We start from the raw sequence: 24,236 nt of genomic DNA on the forward strand, positions 1-24,236 counted from the left end.
CCACGCAACATGCTGGGGCTTTATTCCAAGTGCAGTGGGAAGTCACAAAGGGGCGGTCCCAGTTTCCAAAGCTCTAGCAGAGGCTGTACGGGGCCAAGAACAGCAGAGCCAGCATAGGCAGGCAGCAGCCCCGCGAGGCCAAGGCCGTGGCACCACTGCAGACCAGGGGCTCAGACCCGTGTGGCCAGGGGCTGGGATCAGATTCAGGATCTGCTGTCTAGGGCAGGCAGGCTGGCCGGGCTAAGGAGTTGGACATGAGGCAAGGGAACAAGAGGGCTAGTAACGTGTGCAGAGAAAAAGGGAGCCACACACAAGTGATGAAGGAAGAGAGACAGGAGGCCATCGAAGCCGCTTCCCCAGCTGAAGCTGCCCCAGCGCTTCTCAGGTGGGAGAGGAAAACCATGTCCACTGTGGCCCACTGCTCCCTAAATGTCCCTCCCTCCTGCTGCCGCTCCCACCCCAGATGGCTGGGCCCTGCACTGCTTGTTGCCCTGAACGCCTGGGCTCAGGAATCCCGAGTTTTCCCAAAAGAGAGGCAGGCATGGCTGTCGGGTGTCCTGAGAGTTGTTCAGAACAAGAATGGGGCCGGGCACGGTGGCTCACACCTGTAATCCCAGCACTTGGGGAGGCTGAGGCGGGTAGATCACCTGAGGTCAGGAGTTCGAGACCAGCCTGGCCAACATGGTGAAACCCCTATCTCTATTAAAAATACAAAAATTAGTTGGGCATGGTGGTGGGGGCCTATAATCCCAACTACTCGGGAGGCTGAGGCAAGAGAATAACTTGAACCCAGGAGGCAGAGATTGCAGTGAGCCGAGATCATGCCACTGCACTCCAGCCTGGGCAATCGAATGAGACTCCATCTCAAAAAAAAAGAAAGAAAACAAGAACAAGAATGGTGCCAGCGGGAGGCCGTGCTGAAAAAGGGCCCTCTGAAAATGGGCCAGGGTGTTTAGGATGCAGGTGGTCACCTCATTTGCCTTCTGTGCAAAGGACAGAGGGGACGGTGGGCCCAGTGGATCTAACCTGTGAGTAGGCAGGCTCATGCTTCGGTCCCGGGTTCACCAGTAAGGTTTAGGACAATCAAGGAATAGCAAATTGGTTTATTTTGTGTGGTAACAGCAGTTCTGCTGGCTCCCAGAGCATAGAGCAACATACTCTGTGATCCATTACTGATGTCTGCCATGGGCACAGGAGGGCAGAGTGTCCCTGTCTAACCATCCCCGATCTAGCATCGCCCCAAGGGGATGGGACCATTCTGGAATACAACAGTGAGGTGGGTGGTGGGCTGACCTAGGAGAGCCAGAGAAAGGCATTGGTTCAACCATCTCCTAGCCTTGAAGGTATTGCCAAAATGAACCATAGGATATTTACTCGAGACACACAGAAATTTTCTCTGCCAGAAGGCAGAGAAAATACCACCTATTTTCTTTCTTTTTTTTTTTTTTTCTTTTTTAGGACAGGGTCTCACTCTCTCACCCAAGCTGGAGTATAGTAGCACAATCAGAGCTCACTGCAGCCTTGACCTCTGGGGCCCAAGCTATCTTCCCACCTCAGCCAAGTAGCTGGAAGTATAGGCATGCGCCACTATGTCCAGCTTTTTTTTTTTTTTTTTTTTTTTTGTACAGACGAGGCCACCTTATGTGCTCAGGCTGGTCTCAAACTCCCGGGCTCAAATGATCCTCCTGCCTTGGCCTCCCAAAGTGTTGGGATTAAACGTGTGGGCCACCGTGCCCAGGCTTTTTGTTTGTTTGTTTGTTTTTTGAGACGGAGTCTCGCTCTCACCCAGGCTGGAGTGCAGTGGCGCAATCTTGGCTCACTGCAAGCTCCGCCTCCCGGGTTCACGCCATTCTCCTGCCTCAGCCTCCCAAGTAGCTGGGACTACAGGTGCCCGCCACCACGCCTGGCTAATTTTTTGTATTTTTAGTAGAGATGGGGTTTCACCGTGTTAGCCAGGATGGTCTCGATCTCCTGACCTCGTGATCCGCCCGCCTCGGCCTCCCAAAGTGCTGGGATTACAGGCGTGAGCCACCGCGCCCAGCCGTTTTGTTTTGTTTTTAAGAGACGAGGTCTCACTCTATTGCCTGCAGTGGGGCAATCATAGCTCACTGCAGCCTCGACCTCCTGGGCTCAAGCCATCCTCCTACCTCGGCCTCCTGCATAGCCGGGACTACAGGTGCATCCCTAAAGCAGGTTGCTTTTTTCTTTGTAGGTTCTTTAGGGGAAGTGCCCCCACAGTGAGGACTGGGCCTCACATAGCTGAGGGTCCCTGTTTTGCTGTGAGAGCCTCCACACTGCCCCCTCAGGCCAGCCTCCTTGGCTCCCTGCTGGTCCTCTAATTCGCCAGGCTCATGTCTCCCTCCCAGCGCTTGTCCTCGCTGTTTTCTATGCCTGGGTGGATATGACCCAGGTTCCACCACCGAGTCCTTATTGTCTAGGTTGCAGCTCAAATGTCAGAATCCCAGAGCAGCCTCACCTGACCTCTCCCTCCTAACGAGGCCCCTACCCCGCCGTGCTCAAATCTTCAATTCCCCACAGGACATTTCTCAGCCCACAGTGACCCCACTCTACACTCATGTGTATGTCGGGGCCTGCGGTTTTATCCAGTTCGTGGTATGTCCCCAGGGTGTGGGACGGTGTCTGGCACAGGGAGCACACTCTATTGATGCTTGATGAGTAAACGAAAGTCACTCACCGCCCTGGGCCTCAGTTTCCTCATCCGCCTAATGCGGAGAAAGTCCTCAATCTCAGGGCTCAGTGGGTTCCACTGATGATGTCAGGACCATGATTACTACCATTACTGACACCAGCAGAGAGAATGTTTCCTAGGCTCTGTTCCAAACGTCTTATATGAATTAGCATATTTATTCTTCACACTACTCCTAGAAAGTTTTACTATGATCACCCTCCTTTTCCAGATGGGGAAACTGAGGTCCTAAGAAGTCTAGTCATTTGTCCAAGGTCACTCAGTCAGGAAGTGGGCAAGTCAGGAGTCAAGCCCAGAGCTGGTCGCAGTGGCTCGCACCTGCGGTCTCAGCTACTCGGGAGGCTGAGTCAGGAGGATTGCTTGAGGCCAGAAACTCAAGATAAGCTTGGGCAATATAGTGAGGCCCCCAGCTCTACAAAATTTTTTTTTTTTAATAATTAGCCAGCCATGGTGGTAAGTGCCTGTAGTCCCAGTTAATCAGGAGGCTGAGTTAGGAGGATCTCTTGAGCCCAGGAGGTCAAGGCTGCAGTGAGCTTTGATAGCACCACCACACTCCAGCCTGGGCAACAGGGCAACACCCTGTCTCTGAAAGAATAATATTAATAATAATTTAAATATATGTAATCCCAGCACTTTGGGAGGCCGAGGAGGGCAGATCACTTGAGGTCAGGAGTTCAAGACCAGCCGGTCCAACAGGGTGAAACCCCATCTCCCCTTAAAAAATACAAAAATATTAGCCAGGCTGGGCACCTGTAATCCCAGCTACTTGGGAGGCTAAGGCAGGAGATTCGCTTGAATCCGGGAGGCAGAGGTTGCAGTGAGCTGAGATGACACCACTGCACTCCAGCCTGAGCAACAGGGCAATACTCTGTCTCAAAAAGTTAAAGAAAAAAAATTTGTTTTAATTAAAAAAAAAAGGATTCAAGTTCAGCCTGCCCGGTTCTGGAGCCCAAGATCTCAGGCACTCTGCCGCTGCGGCACCAGGAGAAGGCCCAGGTGTGGGCAGGGGAGGACGCTGGGGGAGCTCAGGCAGGTCTCCGTGTCTTCATCTATGATACGCTGAGGTGCCACGATGGAGTCGTCTCCTCTGGGTCATTGTGAGAATGAAATGAACGAGGTTGTGTCTGAGAGCCTGCCTGGCTCCCAGCGGTGCTTGGGAAGCATCCCCATCTCTCAAAGACAAACCTCGTCCTCTTCCCTGCCTGGAAGAGGCCCAGGCAGACAGCTCCTGGTGTCCCCTCCTCAGCCCCCAGGCCCCTGAGACCCCTGGGGAGGTGCCTTGGTTATGAGCTGCCACAACTGGCGCCAGGGCAATGGGACGGAGGGGGACAGCTGCTCACGTCTGTCCCTTACCGGCCAACCAGCAACTCTAACCACTGCCCTCCCCTGCCCTGGCCCTCCTTGGGAGACGCTGAGTTTCCTCATGGTCCCCAGAAGACTCCTTGTTACCCACTCACTCATCCCTCATCCAGATATTCACACTGGAGGCTGGGCACAGTGGCTCACGCCTGTAATGCCAGCATTTTGGGAGGCCAAGGCTTGAGCCCAGGAGTTCGAGACCAGCCTGGCCAACATGGTGAAACCCCGTCCCTACAAAACAGAGAAAAATTAGCTGGGTAGCAGGTGGGTGCCTGTAGTTCCAGCTACTTGAGAGGCTAAGCCAGGAGAATCGCTGTAACTGAGCTGAGATGGCACCACTGCACTCCAGCCTGAGCAACAGAGCAGAGAGGCTCTGTCTCAAGGGAAAAAAAAAAAATATATATATATATATATATGTGTGTGTGTGTGTGTGTGTGTGTGTATGTATATATGCACACACATATTTACCCTGGAGGCAAGAGTTCAGTTTCTGGAGTCTAGATGCCTATGGTTCATCCCAACCCTGCCACCTCCCAAATGGACTTTCTCTGAGCTTCAGTTTCCTCATCTGCCACATGGAATGATGAGCTCTGTCAATCCCCAGTACTGCTCCCAGAAGTCAATGGCAGGCCGGGTGCAGTGGCTCACTCCTGTTTAATCCCAGCACTTTAGGAGGCTGAGGCGGGTGGATCACTGAGGTCAGGAGCTCAAGACCAGCCTAGCCAACATGGTGAAACCCCACCTCTACTAAAAATACAAAACTTAGTGGGGCGTGGTGGAGCACACCTGTAATCCTGGCTACTTGGGAGGCCGAGACGAGAGAATTGCTTGACTGCAGGAGGCAGAAGTTGCAGTGAGCTGAGATCATGCCACTGCACTCCAGCCTGGGTGACAAAGCGAGAGACTCCAACTCAAAAAAAAACAAAAACAAAAACAAAAAACAAAAAAAACCCATGGATTTGAAGCACCAAGGGCGATGCCTGTTGGGGGCCGAGCACCCACCGTGGCCAGGCCCTAGGGACAAGGCCATGAACAAGGCCAAGCCAGCCAGCCCTCAGAGCCCCGGCGGGACATAGAGAGGGATGAAATGCTTACCTGCTGCATTTTGTCCGTCATTGGCTGTCCCAGGGAGGCACAGGGCAGGGGGAACCCAGACGGGGGGCGGGGAGGGGGGGGAGTTTCAGTGGGGTAGGGGGAGGGGCGAGGAGATAACAGCCCAGCAGGCAGGGGGAGCAGCCTGGGCAAACATCAGGAAGCCCCCGAGACAAAGGTGAGTTCAAGGAACAAACAGCAGTTCAGGCTGGCCAGAGGGTAAAGGCCAAAGGTCAAAGGGCAGAGGATGCCAGAGTGCAGGGGTCAGCAGGGCCAGACCGAACCAGGCCTCGTAAGCACGTAACTATATCAAGGGTGAGGACTTCACCCCAAGGTCAAGGGGGTGTTTAGCAGATGCCTGGCATGGTCAGGTTTTTGTTCAACAAAGATCCCTCTGGCTAGTGTGTGTGAAGGCAGGGAGAACATGTACAGATGGGGAATCTAGGGAGGCTTCATGGAGGAGGTGACTTGGGCTGAGCCTTGGGAGGGGCAGAGTTCAGATGGCCCAGCAAGGAAGGCAGGCATTCCAGGAAGCAGAGCCACAGGGGTGAAGACCTAGAAGGAGGGCGTTTCTGGGACACTCACCCAGGGAAGTGCGGAAGTGGAAAGTGGGAGCGGAAACTCAGCCCCAGGATGGGGCACCTCCCATCGAGGGCTCAGCAGAGCCAGGCGAGCCAGCATAGCTCTGCCCCATCTGCAGCTTGGACTTGAGGCAGGGAGGTGTAGGGAGTGGCCCTGGAGGCTCCTGGGGGTGCCTGGCCCTGCCAGCCTTGACTGGAAGGTCTCCAGGCTCACCGCCTCATGTCCCTACGTGCCGCCCCTGCAGCTCAGCCACCTTACAGGGTGAGCCTCCCGTCAGCTCCACATTCCACAACAACAGACAATACGCCGCCCTCCTCCCCCAGGCCCAGCCCAGGCACCACTCATCCATTACAGGCCCCACTGATCCCTCACTGCCACTTTTCCATTTGCTCCATGACGTACGGCCTCGGAATCCTTATCACGGCCCTCCAGGCAGCTACAACTGATGAGAGCTGGCATCCAAGAGCAAACCCATTTGCCATCCCTGATCCAATCAAATCGATCATTTCATAGAAGGGGCGATGGAGCCCCAGGGAGGGGAAAGGACCTCTCAAGGTCACAGAAGGACTTTCCTATCCAAACCCTTCTCTTTGGTGAGCAGGGCCTGGAATCAATCCTTCAGGCCTTGGTGGTCCCTAAAGATGCAACTCAAAGCAAGGACCACCACCAACAAACACCCCAGCACCACCCCCAACCCAGTGCCACTGAAACCACGTCAGTCCCGCAAGGACAAGGGCCACTGAACAAAGACTGTCCAGATCCCATGCTCAGGGGCCCCTCCAAGTGCCCCCGTCCTGGGCAGCTGGACTGATGTCCCCATCAGCACAAAGCCCACACCCCCAGCCCCTCCACGGTTTGAGAAAAAGCAGCTACTCACCACTGCTGGACCTCCTTCTCGGTAACTGCAAGAGAAAAGAGAAAAGCAGGCTTTTAGCTCAGGGAAGGTGTCCAAGAAGATGGGCAGACATTCACTGGGGGGCCTCCCCTCCAGCCCTCCCTTCCCCATGGGCCATGTCCCTGGGCACCGGCCTGCTCTGGATGAAAAAATGCTCCCTTGGTGAGCAGTCCCAGCCAGGGGCTCTGCACCCACCACCCCAGCAGGGGACACTGGCCCCACCCCTTCCCAGTGCCCACATGCTGCCTGCCACTGCCACTGCTGGGAGAGCCCCCAGGAACGCCCTGTGGCATTCAAGGGTTCGCTTCTCCCACAGCCCTTGCTTCCAGGCCAATATCTAAGACTTACTCTTTCCCATCTCTCAATCCCTGGGGACGGGATGTCAGGGAAGGCTCCGGCTTCCCCAGGCACTCGGCTACCCTGCCTGTGTGTGGGGGGAGGAGGGGGGCGGGGCTGGGCTGAAAACGGGCAGCTCTCAGCAGAACGGTGGACCACCCTCCCCTACATTCCCTCTCCATGGTCAGCCCGGGCTCTTTCCCTGGCAAGACATGAACAGAGCCGTGAAGCAGAAGCTGAACGAGGCCACAGAGAGTGGCTGAGCCTGGAGCCAAGCCCACGTACCCATTCTTTACTGAGCCGTGAAACAAACAAAAATGGTTTTTCTGAAAAGTACAGAATCGTTTCAGGTTGGAACCAAATCAATGTTCTCTCTAAAGTCACCGAACAAGAACATCAAACCACCACCAAGGCCACCCTTGCTCCCCGCCTGTGTGAGCGCGGGACGGCTCCTCCCGCACTCCCTGCCTCGGGCGCCTCATCTGTAAAGTGGGCATCATAGTATCAGCGCCTGCCCCACACAGACTTCTTGTGGGGACTCACTCATAAAGGCACGGAAGCTACTGGATCCCCGGGGATGCCAGACACCTAGAAAAGCCAGGCCTGGAGTCAAAGAATGCAATTTTCCAGGAGAAAGTTTTGACAAAGGGTATGGGGTAGGGCCCTCAAATGTGCTCGATACTGGCTTGTGGAATGAATGAATGAATGAACACATGAACAGACAGGAAAGGGGTGTCAGGTGGAGTTCAGATGAGTAAAGGAACTGGAATCTATTCCCAGGGAAGTGGGAAGGAAGCCCAAAGAGGTGTCTCTGAATTGTTTGTGCCTGACCAGACTTGAGGAAGCCACTTTTCAAAAACCACTCAAAGCAAGCTCGCAATAGCTGCCAAATACCAAGAGCCGGCCGCAAGCCCGAATCTGCGCCCAGGGCGGGCCTCTGTGCTTTGGCTCAGCGGCTCTTATGACAGCATGGAGGGAGGATGGCGCGACTCTGCCCTGGCTCCAAATGTGGAAACTGAGGCACAAAGAGATCAGGAAGTGGCAAGGCAAGGGTCTGACCTTAGGTCTGTGGCTCAGAACCTGGCAGCCAGGTTCCTGGGCAGGTTAGACGCCTCCACCCCCGTGCTGGTCAGCCCTCTCCTCCCACAAGCCCAAATCAGAGATGGAGGAAGAGACCTGTCTGCAAGCAGGCCCCGGATAAAAAGAGAAGAGGCAGGCCGGGCGCGGTGGCTCACGCCTGTAATCCCAGCACTTTGGGAGGCCGAGGCAGGCAGATCACAAGGTCAGGAGATCGAGACCATCCTGGCTAACACGGTGAAAGCCCGTCTCTACTAAAACTAAAAAACATTAGCCAGGCATGGTGGCACGCGCCTATAGTCCCAGCTACTCGAGGGTCTGAGGCAGGAGAATCGCTTGAATCCAGGAGGCGGAGCTTGCAGTGAGCCAAGATCGCTCCATTGCACTCCAGCCTGGGTGACAGAGCGAGACTGTCTCAAAAAAGAGAGAGAGAGAAAGAAGGCAACAGTGGGAGATGCCGGTTACCCAGAGGGCCTGGAGTCAAAGAAAGCAATTTTCTGAGATAAAGTTTTGGCAAAGGGTATGGGGCAGAAAGGGGTTCAGGATTCGGCATGGGGGTGGAGAGGGAAGGTGTCCTTGGTCTGATCCAGGCTGGTTGCCTGGACCTCCCCCCACACCCGCTGTGATGGCAGCTGTGGCCGTGGGGCGGATGCTGGAAGCTCAAACCTGGAGATACAGGCGACCCATCACAGTACCACCAGGAGCTCAGGGCCACAGGTGCTGAAGCCAGACCAGACTGCCTGGGTTCAAATCCGGCCCCACAGGGCACTGTATGTCCTTGGGCAAATTGCTTCCCCTCTCTGAGCCTCAGTTTTCTCATCTGTGAAATGGGACTGTTGGGGAAATTGAAGTGCTTGCCACTCCTCAGCTTCACAAAAACCCCACAGGGAGGTGTGACCCCGTTTTCCCAATGAGGAATGGAAGTTTCGACGGGTCTGCTTATTTGTCTGGGATCACCTGAGGTCCCTTTGCAGGAAACAGCAGAGCCGGGACTATGCCCCTAGAGATCAGGATGGAGGCCCAATTGTGTAAACCCCCTTGAGTCTGCATGACCTTGTGTGACCTTGGCAAGGGGTGGCAGCATTCGACATAAAGAGCAGGAGCTGGGTGGCATGGCCACTGCTGACCTCAGGCAGCCCTCACAGCGCCAGAGAGGGGCTTCCCTGGACCCCCAGCTCAGAAGTCCCACTCTCCCTTGACACCCCCCACCCATGTCTCCCAGCAGCCCTCCCCCAGGGTTCTGCCTCAGCCTCCGCGTCCTTCCTCACCCCCAACTACACTCCCAGGAAGCGGCAGGGAGGTGGGAGGAGGGCACATGACTAGGGCTCCCCCCATTAGAAAGGTCCCCCCACAGAACCCTGGGTGATCAGCAGGCGGCCGAGCTCCAGCGAACCGGAGCTAGGGTGGGGAAGAGAAGCCCTGCCCATGGTTTAAGCAGCGAATTGACCTTCAGGAAACAGTTGAGGCTGGCAGGTGTCCCCTGGCACCCAGCCAGGGCCCAGCAATCCTAACTGCTTCACTGCCTGGGGCCTTGGAGGGTCTTTTTTTTTTTTTTTTTTCTTGAGACAAAGTATTGCTCTGTCACCCAGGCTGGAATGCAATGGCGCAATCTTGGCTCACTGCAACCTCCGCCTCCTGGGTTCAAGTGATCCTCGTGCCTCAGCCTCCCAAGCAGCTCGAACTACAGGCACACACCATCATGCCCAGCTAAGTTTTGTATTTTTAGTAGAGACAGCGTTTCACATGTTGGCCAGGCTGGTCTCAAACTCCTGATCTCAAGTGATCAATCTGCCTTGGCCTCCCAAAGTGCTGGGACGACAGGCATGAGCCACCGCGCCCAGCCGTGGAGGGTCTTGAAGGACAGCAGGCAGGGGCACGTCTCTGGGGTCCTGGCCACCTGCCCCCAGCCCTCCCGCCAGCCAGGGAGTTCTGGCACGGGTCAGGCTGTCCTTTGTCCAAACCCCAGCCTGCTACTGAGCAGCTACCACCCCAACCTGGAGAGGAAGCTGAGCTGGGGGAGGTGACTGGAGGAATGCGCCCACGGTCACGCCCTCAGTCTGGGTTTGCCCATCACCAAGGCCTGTGTTCTCAACCATTCTCTGGGCTCCCAGAAGCTCAACTCTTCCAAGATCACCTTCGAGATCTTTCTCTGTCTAGCTATCCAGCGATTCACTCAGGATTTTTCTTGAAATCATCTCAATTTGCTTTTACTTAGCTGCTTAATCTAGCTTCAGCCTAAGCAATAATATCCACAAAGTTACCAGTAACTCTGCTGGTCATATCTTTTCTAATACACAACAAAAAATAAAACAAATTCATTGGCCAGGCACGGTGGCTCATGCCTGTAATCCCAGCACTTTGGGAGGCTGAGGCAGGCGGATCACGAGGTCAGGAGATCGAGACCATCCTGGCTAACACGGTAAAACCCCATCTCTACTAAAAATACAAAAAATTAGCCGGGCGAGGTGGCAGGCGCCTGTAGTTCCAGCTACTCCAGAGGCTGAGGCAGGAGAATGGCGAGAACCCGGGAGGCGGAGCTTGCAGTGAGCCAAGATCGAGCCACTGTACTCCAGCCTGGGTGACAGAGTGAGACACTCCGTCTCAAAAAAATAAATAAATAAATAAATAAAATAAAAATTATATATATATATCAAATTCAAATAAAAAGCCACCGTCCTTGATCAAACCTGCCCCGCCTCCTTCGATTGAGAAACAGCCCAATATCGTGTACCCCTTAATTTGATGCAGTGGAAGGGCATGTTATCCGTGGCGGTCTCCCGCCAAAAACAATTAACCTGAGTCTAACCACAAGGACATAATCAGACAAATCCAGGCTGTGGGACGTTCTACAAGACAACTGACCAGGACGCTTCGACTCAGGGCCAGGAAAGGCAAAGCAAGTCGGAGGATTGTTGCAGAGAGAGTCTAAACAGACAAGGCAACCAAATGTAACTTGAGATGCCTGGATCAGGTCCAGATGGGCAGGAAAAAACAGTTATCATGGCTGTCACTGGGCCATCTGGGAAGCCACGGCACTGTGGACTGGCAGACTGGCAATTAGGTGCTGCCATGGGGATGAGGCAAGGGGTGGTAACAGCACTGAGACTAATGCCCTTTCTCTTTTCTTTTTTTTTTTTTTTTTTTTTGAGGAGTCTCCCTCTGTCACCCAGGCTGGAGTGCAATGGTTGATCTTGGTTCACTGCAACCTCCACCTCCAGGGTTCAAGCGATTCTCCTGCCTCAGCCTCCCGAGTAGCTAAGATTACAGGCACCTGTTACCATGCCTGGCTAATTTTTGTATTTTTGGTAGAGACGGGGTTTCACCATGTTGGCCAGGCTGGTCCCAAACTCCTGACCTCAAGTGATCCATCCGCCTCGGCCTCCCAAAGTGCTGGGATTACAGGCATGAGACACTGTGCCCAGCTTTGGAGATGTGCCCTGAGCTATTCAGGGGTGAGGGTCAGGACGCCTGCAGCCTCTTGTGACATGGTTTAGAAATATACACACTCACGTATATAGAAAGAGAGGGGACAGAGGCAGCAGAGCTGGGGACTCGAGGACACAGAGGCATTCCTACACCACCACATCAATGTTCCTCTTGACTTTTCAAAATAAAAAGTTGAGGGAAATGTTTGTCCTCTTCACCCCACAACCACTGTGCCTGCCTCCCCTCCCCACTGCACAATGCCGGGGCGGGGGGGGCCTGCCCAAAGTCCTGTGCCCCCAGCAGTTCCGACCAAGACAGGCACTGGGAGGGAAGGAGATGGGGGACAATTTGGGGGTTCAGCTTCCCTTTGCCTCATCCTCCACCCAGATGCCAGAGTGACCTTCCCAGGCTCCGGCTCCCAGTCTGGCCCATTTCCCCCTCCTCCCAGAGCCTCCAACCTCATGTGAAATAAACAGGGCCTCTGCCTCTGCCTCCCTCGGTGGGTCTGGGCTCCAGGCTCCAGGCTCCAGGCTCAAGGCTCAGGGCTCAGGGCAGGGTAGGAACGCAGGCAGTCCTTGCACAGCTTATTCCCTGGGTCCCTGGCCCGCATCCTGACCCCACTGGGGTTCCTCTGACTGTTCCAGTCTCCAGGCCTTCGTGCTCTGCCTGGGACACTTCCTCACCTCACCTCTTCTGCCCAGGGAACCCCTATCCATCTTTCAAAGCCTAGCTGGGCCCAAGCGCAGTGGCTTATGCCTGTAAACCCAGCACTTTGGGAGGCCAAGGTGGGCAGATTACTCGAGGCCAGGAGTTTGAGACCAGCCTGGCCAACATGGCGAAACCCCGTCTCTACTAAAAATACAAAAATTAGAAGGGTGTGGTGGCGCACACCTATAATCCCAGCCTCTAAGGAGGCTGAAGCATGAGAATTGCTGGAACCCAGAAGGTAGAGGTTGTAGCGAGCTGAGATCACCACTGCACTACACTCCAGCCTGGGTGACAGAGACTGTCTCAAAAAAAAAAAAAAAAAAAGCCCAGCTGGGATGCCCCTCTTCTAGGAGACCCTCCTGACCCTGCCTTGGCCCCTTGAGAGCCCCGTTCACATGAGGTCTATCTTCTCATGGGTTCCACAACAGAGGACCAACGGGGGTTTGACCAAGGGGGTACCAGCTGGGCTGGGGCGGGGAAGTGGTAAAGTAGAATGGTCCAGAGAGGGCCTTGGCCAGCCTGGCGAACACTTCAGGCCAGGGTTCCCTCTGATCTGTGGTCTTGGATGAGTGACCCCGCATCTCTGAGCCTTGGTTTGCTCATCTGTAAAATGGGACTCAAGCGTCTAGGAGGAAGAGGAGGGACTTGTGCTCGTCCTAGTGTGTGCGAGATAGAAGCACTTCTCCCCCTCATCTTCCCAGCGGGACGCTGAGCCCGCAGAGGCCCGGGCACTTCTCCTGGCCTATTCTAGCGTCACCCTCAGAGCCCGGCCCAGCACCCTGCACACAGGGGACAGAGAATAACCCCTGCTGATTCCTCCATTGTCATCCAGTGGGCTGGGTTTAGAACACGTCCTCAAACGTGTTTCTCACGCGTGGACCTTCACAATTTCATCTGATTTTGGCCAGTTTTTAAAACGAACTTTCTCCATCACACTCTGCCTGCAGGCCTGCAGGCCCGGGCTCATACCAAAACCAACGCGCCATGCTCACCACGGGGCCAGACAGTGAGACGCTCTGGGGCTGTCATCCTGTCGGGGCCACTTGAAGGCTGGGTGATTCCAAACAAGTTTCTTAACCCCTCCAAACCTCCAAGTCCTCACCTGTAGGATGGGGTATAAACTCCTACCAGGCAGAACCATTGTCAAGGTTGTCGAGGAGTGGATGGAGAAGTCACAGCCGACACAGGGCCCTGGGAGAGGGGGAGCTGGGCATCCACTCTACTCCCCTTCACTGACCCCCCAGAGAGCCAGGGCTGCAGAAGGGGAGGGCAGCTGCAGGTTCAGAGCAGGGAGTGGGTCTTAGCCTTCGCCCCATCCCCACGCTCGCAGACTCCAGGCCCATACCCCATAGCCAGGAAGCACCCTCAGCGCCCACAGCCTCCTTTCCACCCCAGCAGCACTCCTGAGGTCCCCAGCTCCCCTACTCCAGCTCCTCCTCCCTTCCACACAGCTCTCATCTGCCAGGAACGAACACGAGAGCCAGTCCCAGGAGCCCAGGAGGATGTTGAGTCTGATTTTGATTTCCCTAAAGCAAAACACCTCTCTCCTGATTGAAGTTCAGCTCAAACATGGTGGGAGCAAAAGGCAGGGGCTGGCAGCAGCCCCCTCCCGGCACCGGCTGCAGCTAGAGGCATGGAGGGCAGCCGGCCAGCCAATCCAGCCTCTTCCGCCATCCCTCCTGGGGCGGACCTGGCCCTGGATCCATCTCCAGGGACAAGGGCTTCCCGCGTGTCTCTGTACCTGCCCCCCAGCCCTCCACCACGGCTGAGGGAAAAACCACATCAGCAAGGGGGACTCTGGGTTTGAGCAGCACAAAAGCAGAAAGCAGGGCCTGGCCACGAATGACCCATCTTACTAAATCAGACAGTCCCCTCGGTCCTGACAGCTTTGATCACGGACTGTCCTCCTTCCAGAAGTACAGCTGGCCTCAGAAGCTCCTCCCAGGCCCACGCCTCTCCTGTGCTCAACCTCCCAGCACCAGGGCCCTTACAAGCGCCCAGCTCACACGCTCTCTGGGGGCGGCTCTGCTCCCCGCACCCCTCACTCCCAGTCTCCTCCCAGCTGGCCCCTCCTGCAGCTCAGCCCCCCGTCCAAGCTCCTCACCGATGGGGCCCAGGGGCCCCTCAGGCTCCACGTGGCCCAAAGGGATCCCCTGGGCCTCCTCCCAGGTATCCATCCTAAGATCTCCCTACAGGCAGTCCCGCACCAACTGCAGACAAGTCCCACCCAACCTGGCTGCCTCAAAAACACGAGAAAGCCTCCACTGTCCAGGGCTGGCTGGACGTTACCCCCACACCACCCCAGCTGCTGCGCCAGCCTCTTCTCAGTCCCCACCCCATCCCATTCTCCCATCCAGTCCCCACCCACAGCTGCCAGCATCCCTAATGTGGTCACATCCCTCCCCTCCTAGAACCCTCCTCCAGAGCCCCCAGTGCGTCTCCAGCCTCTGCAGCCTCACCCCTGCCCCTCCTCACAGCACCCTGAAGCTGTGTTCTCCCAGCAGCACCTGAGAAGCCCCTCGGTACCATCTCCTGAGAATGGGGGGCTCTGCCCCAAGCCCTCCCAGGGCAGCAACAGCACAGCTAAGTAAGAGAGCGGAGGGAGTGTGCCGCCGGCCGCACCCTCCTGCCCCGGAGCCGGGCCCACCCCTGGGGAGGGGCAGTTCCTCATAGCGAAGACGGTGGTGGTCTCTTGTGGGACCTGGACTCCAGGGATCTGACACTCCCTTGCTGTATGACCGTTTTTTTCCCCAGTTTGGGCCTCAGTTTCCCCATCTGTGAAAGGGAACATTACTGGCTGTGTCAACCATGGAGTTCTACACACTCGGAGTGGGGGAGGACAGAAAAGGGAGTGAAACACTTACCTGTGGGGTTCCCACCCGGGGTCCTACTACACTCAAGGGCTGAGGAGCAGCCACCTGCTGCTCCAATCTTCCAGGTACCCCAAGCACCCAAAGCCTCAGGTCACTCCCCGCTCCCGCTGCAGCACCAGCTCCCGGGGGTCACAGCACCTCCCCGGAGTCACACGGCAGCATCGGGGATATATGCTGGTGTTCCTGGGACAGGCAGGGAGCCCTGGCTGCCCAACTTTGCTCCTGACCCAATGCGTGAACGTGGCCACGCACCCTCCCCTCTCTGTCCCATGAAAGAGCTCAACTCCTGAGACCTCCAGGCCCCCCAGCTCCCACGCTCCTCAAAGTGACCTTCAGGCAACAAGTAAATGAGGGGCTAGAGCACCTCATCTCCCACGGATGACAGGCACCGTGTCCAGGAACAGCAGCCCCCGAGAGGGCTGGAGTGAGAACAGGAAGGTGGGCACAGGCTCTGGGCCAGACAACGTGGTTGGGTCCCAGACTCATTAACCCCGGACCTTGGACAAGGGCGGCAGCCTCTCCTCTAAAATGGAGTGCTCGGCGGTGCTGCCTCCAAGCTCAGAGTAACGTGACAGCAGACGCAGGAGCTGCTTGGCACGAGGCAGTCAGCATGATCATCACTGCTGTTGTACTTATTGCTCGATGCCCCTGCCAGGGTGAGAAGAGAGACCACCCCCTACTCCCAATTCCATACCTGTTTGCCACCACTGCCTGGCTAAAGGGCGGCTGGGCCCCAGCACCGGGCCTGAGCTACCCCAGAAAGGAGGCCTGGCCTGCTGCCCAGAGCTCCCGGGCACTCCTGGCTGAGCAAAGCCACTGCTGCAGCCCCTCGCCCTGACCCACTCGCCGCACATTCCCGAGCCCTTCTGCCCTCCCCTCTGGGCTCCAGCCCCCTATCCTGTGTCCCCATTGTGGGAGTGGCGATCCAGCCTCCTTGGCAGTCACTGTCTCCACCCCAGTTCACCGAGTGCCGGCCAGGACTGGTCCAGCACTGGGCTGGGGCACACAGCGGCCGGCAGGAAAGGTAGGCAGGCCCTGTCTACTCTGCTGCCCCTTCTGAGCAGGCCGCCCGCCAGGGCCATCAGACTGCCATGCGTGGCGGTGAGCAGCTGTGACGGCCGCTGTCGCCATCGGGTGCTGACTGCGATCTGCCCCGCACCAGCCCGAACCCTCATTTCATTAAAGTCTCACACAGCCCAGGGGGCCACGGGCTGTTGCTGTGTCTGTCTCAGGATGAGGCACCTGGGTTCATCAGGGGAGCCCCATGCCCACAGCCATCCAGATGACCAGGCTCTGACCACTCCCCACTGGCCCCCACCTCCCTACCTTACATCCCCACGGCTGCCTCGCCTCCACGTAAGAGAGGCCGGAGCCTCCGGGCTGGCGGGAGGAAGGCTGAGCACTCGAGTGGGGGGTATTTCACCTGTTGGGGGATCTCCCGGCCCACAAGGCCTGTCTTCAGGAATGGCGAGTAGATGGCAGGCCCCTGGCCCCAGAGGGCAGACTCGGGCCAGGGCCAGGTGACCTTCTGGCCCAGCTCCTGGGACTTGCTCTTCACCACTCTGTGCCCAGGCCTGGCTCCCCTGCCCGAGGACCCCTAAAGCCAGGCTCTCGGCTTGGGACACACAGTTCAGCAGGGATCACCCAGGGCCTTTGCACAGATGGGTCTATCCAGTCGCTGCGTGGCCTGGGTCAGCATGCTCCCTACCCCACTGTCAGGGGCCAAAGAGAGGATACAGGTCATAAGCATCGAACCCAGCACATGGTGGGTGCCCTAGAGATGCTGTGCTGATGAGGAGTCGTGGGGTCTGAATAAAAAGTCGGAGGGCGGCCGGGCATGGTGGCTCATGCCTGTAATCCCAGCACTTTGGGAGGCCAAGACGGGCGGATCACGAGGTCAGTAGATCGAGACCATTCTGGCTAACACGGTGAAACCCCACCGTGTTAAAAAATACAAAAAATTAGCTGGGCGTGGTGGCGGGCGCCTGTAGTCTCAGCTACTAGGGAGGCTGAGGCAAGAGAATGGCGTGAACCCGGGAGACGGAGCTTGCAGTGAGCCCAGATCACGCCACTGCACTCCAGCTTGAGCGACAGAGCGAGACCCCGTCTCAAAAAGAAAAAAAGTCAGAGGACCAGGCTTTGGGCCAGACACCAAGATGGGAATGCCACTACTACAAGAAGGGGAGCCAGGCAGGAGGCTGCTGAGAACCGCTCAGATTCAAAATCAAAGCCCCGTTTCCCTCTCAGTCCCTCGGGATCCTCCCCGAGGCCCTGTGCTGACAGGTGGGGGTCCCTGCCAGCCCACTTCGAAGAAACTGAGGTTTCACAGAGAGGCAAAGCACTTGACCGAGATCGCACAGTCAGGGGTGGAGGAGTGGAGATGGAGGCCAGGTTTATAGAGTCCAGAGTCCACGCTCAGGAAGGCTTTAGCCGGGAGACACCGTCCCCAAGGATGATCCTGCCCATCCCCCCACACGCTCTCAAAGGATGATCCTGCCCACCTCCCACGCGCTCTCAAAGAGTTACTGAATCTTTGACATCTCTGACGCCCCAACAAAGTGCCGTTGGTGCTGCCAGGCAAAGGTCCTCAGTATCTGCTTATCTGTTAACTTGCTTTGACCAGCTGAGTGACACAGATCAAGTCACACTGACATAGGTTCAAATCCCAGTTCCACCACATTCCAGCTGTGTGACATTGGACAAGTCGGTTAACCTCTCTGAGCCTTGGTTTTCCCATCAGAAAACTAAGGGCGATAAAACCTACCATAGTTACATATGTAGAAAAAAATGGAAAAGAACCAGGTGAAAATGCACACGGTGGCCTCAGAGAAGCTGTATCAGAAACGGTTTTGTTCTCTCTCTGTGAGTGCCTGCTTTTGTCCGATTTTGACCTTCCCCAACGGCTGGGTGCTCCACGGGGCAGGATCTATGTCTGCCTAAGTTGCAGCCAAATGGTAGCATCTGGCATGTAGTAGGTGCTCAGTGTATGTGTGTTCTCACAGAATGCATGTTCTTGTTTTAGGTGGGTAAGTTGGAAAGTAGACAGGGCTACTTTTATTTTCTAAAACCCAAAGTGATTCCTGGCTAGTAAAGGAACTTGTTCCAGTGACCACACATATTCTCTCTCTCTCTTTTGCATAAACATACAAGAACTGCCCCTTGGCTCAAGCCATCTTTCCCACCAGAGTCAGCTCAGAATCTTCCAAAACAGAGTCAGCCACATCTTCTGCCTCTTCGGGGTCTTCGAGACCTTGGGAAGGTCTTTTTTTTTTTTTTTTTTTTTGAGACACTGTCTATCTTCTAACTCTGTCACCCAGGCTGGAGTGCAGTGGCACGATCTCAGGTCACAGCAACCTCCACCTTCTGGGTTCAAGCAGGTTCAATGAATTATCCTGCCTCAGCCTCCCGAGTAGCTGGAATTACAGGCACGTACCACCACACCCGGCTAATTTTTGTAGTTTTAGTAGAGACAGGGTTTCACCATGTTGACTAGGCTGGTCTCGAACTACTGACCTCAAGTGATCCGCCCACCTCGGTCTCTCAAAATCCTGGGATTATAGGCGTGAGCCACTGTGGCTGGCCAAGACCCTGGGGAAATCTTTGTGTGTGGAGTTTTCTCAAGATTCCTGGTGGGGACCCTCTCAAACATTTCAGAGCTGAGTCCAGCACTCAGGGATTCCGATCAGTCCCATTCTACAAGCATTTCCCAAACACTGCCAAGGTCAGACATTATGGAAGGCACTGAGGCAACTGACCTACTCAACAGAAAGGGTCTTTGTCTAAACTGACTCATTCTTTAGCCCCTGTGTGACCTTGGGCAGCTAAATTCACCTCTCTGAGCCTCAGTTTCCTTAGCTGTAAAATGGGAATAGTGGTGGTCACAATACCTTTCTTGCAGGGTGGTTAAAGGAACAAACAGGATTTTCACCCCTTCCTTCATCCAGCAATTAATTTCTGAGCATTCTCAATGGGTCAGAACCTGAGACAGGCTCCAGGGACACAGCAATGACCTAGACACAGGTTGCTGTCCTCTGAGTCCCTGATACAACAGGGGAGACACACCCTGTTAGCACACACCCACACAGCTGTCTATCTGTCATAATAAGAAAGGAAAGCTCAGCTAGGCCCAGTCGCTCATGCCTGTAATTCCAGTACTTTGGGAGACCAAGAAGGGCGGATCACCAGAGGTCAGGAGTTTGAGACCAGCCTGGTCAACATGGCAAAACCAGGCACGGTGGTGGGCGCCTGTAATCCCAGCTACTCGGGAGGCTGAGGCAGGAGGATCGCTTGAACCCGGGAGGTGGAGGTTGCAGTGAGCCAAGATTGCACCACCATGCTCCAGCTTGGGCGACAAAGTGAGACTCTGTCTCAAAAAAAATTAAAAAGGAAAGAGGCCAGGTGCAGTGAATCACCCCTGTAATCCCAGCACTTTGGGAGGCCAAGAAGGCAGGCGAATCACCTGAGGTTGGGAGTTCGAGACCAGCCTGACCAACATGGAGAAACCCTGTCTCTACTAAAAATATAAAATTAGGGCATGGTGGTGCATGCCTGTAATTCCAGCTACTCAGGGGGCTGAGGCAGGAGAATCACTTGAACCCGGGAGACAGAGGTTGCAGTGAGCTGAGATCGAGCCATTGCACTCCAGGCTGGGCAACAACAGCAAAACTCCATCTTAAAAAAAAAAAAAAAAAGGAAAGTTCAGGGTTAATGAAAATGTGAAGCAGGAACCCAAGCTAGCCTAGGGGGTCAGGCGTGCTCCCCGAGGAAAGGGCTGGTGTGTAGGCCTTAGCCAGACAAAGAGGAAAAGCAGCACTTTCCAGGAGAGGCTGCAGGTCCAAGGCTCAGAGGCCATCCAGAGCCTGGTGAGTTCAGGAACCACAAGAAGCCACATTGCACTAGAACAAAGCCTTATCCAGAGGGCGGCGTGGTGTGGTCCAGGAGGAGAGAACACAGCAAGTATCCCAAAATGTTAACAATTGCCACTATCATAAATACAGGTGTCACAGCACCCAAAGACAAGGCCAGATGGCCAGGGCCAATAACAGGGGCACCCCACAGGGGCAGGGCCTGCAAGAAGCCGAGCAGGCCATCACCCCCTATCCCCCCACTTTGGATCATGTGGCATCTGCCTCCCTGATCCTAGTCCCCACATTCCTGCTTCAGTCCTAGCCCTCCAGGGCTCCCCACCCCAGCCCCAGCAAGGGGTGGGAGACACACAGGTGGTCTCCATCACATGTCAGGCAGAAGCCAAATTGGTCACAGAAGCCACATGGTCACACCTAATGTCACAGCCAGTAGAGCAGGGAGCCTCTGGATGGAAGCACTGAGAGGCTCCCAAGATGGAACAGAGGCAAGAGGTGAAGAGAGACCCTAGGGAAGGTGCAAGCCCCCCACACAGGGAGAGATGGAGACGGCAGTGGCAGGGATGGCAGGGACGCAGAGACTGGGCGGCGGCGGCACACAGGGGTGGAACCAGCGTGTCGGCGACCGCCGCACCTCCCCTCCCAGAATGCTGTGGATCTGCTCCTGGAACACCACCGAGGTCTGGCCCCTGAGCTGCGCTGGGGCAGAGCAGCTCCTGCAGGGACCACGGGAGGTTCTAGGGCATGCGTTCCAGGGCAACTGGCCGGGAGGGTTGGCGAGGGCTGCTGCTGGAGCCCAGGCAGCCCCAGCCAGCAGCAGACAGCAGCCCTGACTCCAGCTCTGGCCCTTTAAGAGCGGAGGGCGGAGGCTCGGCCCTGACCTGCCCTCCTGGAGGAGGCACAGAGTGACTCATCAGGGTCCTTGTCACGGTGCTCTGAGAGCAGGAGAACTCGGGGATGGCGGCGATGGGGCACAGAGAGGCGCAGACGTGGACCCATCAGCCTGGCTGGAGCTCACTGGAGGCCGGACCGTGACCTTGACTGGGATGCCTGCCGGTGCGTCCCTGGGCAAGGCCCCTCGTCTCCTGGGTGTGCCATGTGGCCTCACATTGCTCCCCTGCTTTCCGAGACACCCCTCCTGCGGAGCCCCTGCCCTGCTGGGTCAGCCAACAGCTCTGAGGGGCCAACCCACTGCCTGCCCCGCCTCTCCGCCTCTCCAGGTACCTCCTAAAGCAGGGGCCACCAGCAACCCCCCTCCACAACCAGGAAACCGCAGCTTGGAGAGGCCAAGGGACTTCCACGGATCTGCTCCTAGCCACATAAGCTCATCTCTGAGCTGCCCAATCGCTTGAGTGCCCCTCATGCTTGGAGCCAGGCTAAGCATAGCACGGGCCCTCCCGCCATCAGGGCACTCTTGCCATCAGCGCCTCACGGCCTCAGGCCCTCTATGCTGCAGTCACCGTGCAATTTCACGTTCCCAGAGTTGCCAAACCTTGACAGCTCCTTGGGACCCTCTCAGAGTTTCCATCCAGAGGGCTCCCTGCTCTACTGGCTGTGACATTAGGTGTGACCGTGTGGTTTCTGTGACCAATTTGGCTTCTGCCTGAGCTGTGACAGAGAACAGCTCTGTGTCCCCCACCCCTTCCTGGGCTGGGGGTTGGGGAGCCCTGGAAGGTGAGGACTGACCTGGAACATGCTGTTCCTGCTCCCTGAAGCACTCTTATTGTCCCCCACAAAAACCCTCCCTGCAAACTTCTCATCTCCCTAAAGCAGTACTGTCAAATTCAACAAACAAAAACACAGATACCCTGTTAAGTTCACATATCAGATAAACAGGAAATCATTTTTCAGTATGTCTGGCAACCCTAGCCCTGGGTCTCAACTACAATATTACCTCCTCCAGGAAGCCCTCCCAGATGCACCCCAGACCAGGGAGATTCCCAGCCCATTGTGCAAAGCCCTGTCTTGACGCTTATCCTAGCCTGACATCTGCCTCCCCGCCAAACTGTGAATGCCAGCAGGGCCAGAAATCCAGCCAGCCAGCCTGCCCTGTGTCCCCAGCATCCACAGGGCCTAACACGAGGCAGCTGCTCCAGAAACACTCTCTGAATCAAGGAGTGAGGGCTGGCGAGGTGGCCCAGGAACTGCTTTGGCCAGACACACCCCCTACAGGACCCAGGGCCTCCCCTCTGCTCCCTGCTGGCTGGGTCTCCTTCCCTGAGAGGCACCTAGATCTCTTCTCAACGCCGTCCCCAGCTCCACAGAACCGGAGCCGGGGATTCATAGCTGGGGCACCTAGGCAGGCTCCGCTCAGCAATCCTGACAGCTGCTCTTTGTTTTAATTGAGATCATGTTCTGCTCCAGCACAGCAAAGGCCTCATCACAGGAGGCCCGAAGACAATAACGGCCCGGCAAGGCCGTGTGGGCTGCTGGGCGCGCAGGGGGCGGTGGGACCACCGGCTGAGGGGCAGAAACCCGGCCAGTGCAGGCTTTGAGCTCTGGAGCTCCTCCTGTGCCCAGCACACACACCATATATTTTTGAACAGAAGGAAAGCATTCGCTCTTTCCCCCACAGTGCCAAAAATAGCCCCAGCTCCTGCCTTTGAACAGGAATCTTTGGGTTCCTACAAAGAGGCAGGAGCAGGGCCGGGAGGAGGGGCCTTGCTGGCTGGCTGGCGGCTTGGACCCCTCCTCAACTCCCCAAGCCCAGCAGGTGAGAGGGGTCTGGGGTCTTCACGAGGTCTGGCCAGCTGGGGCCCAGCCTCCCCACACCCCACTTCTCAGGATCCCCCAGCTACGAAGGAAAACCCCCCTCCCCCAGCCCAGGAGGTAGGAGGGGGCTGGACAGAAACAGAAAGCAAAGCCCAAGATGGATCAGAAGGAACTTCATTCATTGGCTTTTGCTCGTTTCTGTACTTGTTTTCTCATTCATTCCAACAATATGCGCAGGCTCCGTTCTAGGAGCGGGGGCTACTCCGGCAACCACGCAATGAGATGCAGTCATGCAATAAGATGCAGTCGGTCCTCACAGCTCCCAGCTGAATCAAGGGGGACGGTGAAGCATGTCCTCACCGCCAGGACTGAGGAGGAGGCCGGGCCCAGGGATACCTCCCCTGGAAGTAACCTTGGGCTTTGGTAGGAGTGTGGACAAGGATGGGTCCCACCCATGGCCAGTGGGAGGAGGCAGAGGGCTGGGTCCGATGAAAAGGTGCCTGCCTCTGGGATGGCCGGGTGCGGTGGCTCACGCCTGTAATCCCAGCACTTTAGGAGGCCGAGGCAGGCGGATCAAGGTCAGGAGATCAAGACCACCCTGGCCAACATGGTGAAACCCCATCTCTACTGAAATACAAAAAAAAAAAATCAGCCGGGTGTGGTGGTGTGCGTCTGGAATCCCAGCTACTCGGGAGGCTGAGGCAAGAGAATTGCTTGAACAGAGGCAGAGGTTGTAGTGAGCTGAGATCGCGCCATTGCACTCCAGTCTGGGTGACAGAGTGAGACTCTGTCTCAAAATAAAAAAAGAAAAAGAAAGAAAAAGTGCCTCTGGGCTGCCGCAGCACCCTGCATGGCTCCCTTATCCAACGTGGCAAAAAGTCTGCAAGAGGCATTGTCTTCCTGTTTTATAGGTGAAGGCACTGGGACGCATCAGGAGGGATTAAAAGCCTGGGATGTGCCGTGCCAGGCCCTGTCACCAATGTTTTCGCATGAATCCCACCCATAATCCTGGGAAGCATCTGCCCATTTCACAGATGAAGTCTGAGGGCTCGGTGGGAAAGGCCGGACCAAGGTCCCAGAGCTAACGAGTAGAGGAGATGGGATTCGAATCCAGGCCCGCGGATTCCCTGAGAGGAGCTCCGGACACCAGACCACCAGAAAAGCCATCTTGGCTCAGCATCCCTCTCCCAATTCTGCAGAGATTCAGGGAAGGAAGTGGTCACAGGGCTAGAAGTGGAGATCGAAAGATTTGAACCCAACTCTGTTTGGTTCCAGGTCTAGGGCTCTTTCTGTTTCCCATAGCAGAAGAAAGAAAAGAAAAGAGGCCGGGCATGGTGGCTCACACCTGTAATCCTAGCACTTTGGGAGGCTGAGGCGGGAGGATCACGAGGTCAGGAGACCATCCTGGCTAACACGGTGAAACCCTGTCTCTACTAAAAAATACAAAAAAAAATTAGCCGGGCGAGGTGGCGGGCACCTGTAGTCCCAGCTACTCAGGAGGCTGAGGCAGGAGAATGGCGTGAACCCAGGAGGCAGAGCTTGCAGTGAGCCAAGATTGAGCCACTGCACTCCAGCCTGGGTGACAGAGCGAGACTCCGTCTCAAAAA

General features: G+C 56.1%; 1 protein-coding gene across 1 annotated transcript in view; it reads right to left on the reverse strand.

Moving 5' to 3' along the window:
• The window catches only part of NCS1 (neuronal calcium sensor 1), a 65,907-nt gene that overhangs the window by 30,270 nt on the left and 11,401 nt on the right, over positions 1-24,236 (reverse strand). Inside the window, exon 2 of the mRNA XM_025359613.1 lies at positions 6,618-6,642. Within this exon, the coding sequence (XP_025215398.1) occupies positions 6,618-6,642 (25 nt within the window). The remainder of the gene's footprint in view (positions 1-6,617; positions 6,643-24,236) is intronic.

Source organism: Theropithecus gelada, chromosome 15, assembly GCF_003255815.1.
Source record: "Theropithecus gelada isolate Dixy chromosome 15, Tgel_1.0, whole genome shotgun sequence".
Classification (NCBI taxonomy): domain Eukaryota; kingdom Metazoa; phylum Chordata; class Mammalia; order Primates; family Cercopithecidae; genus Theropithecus; species Theropithecus gelada.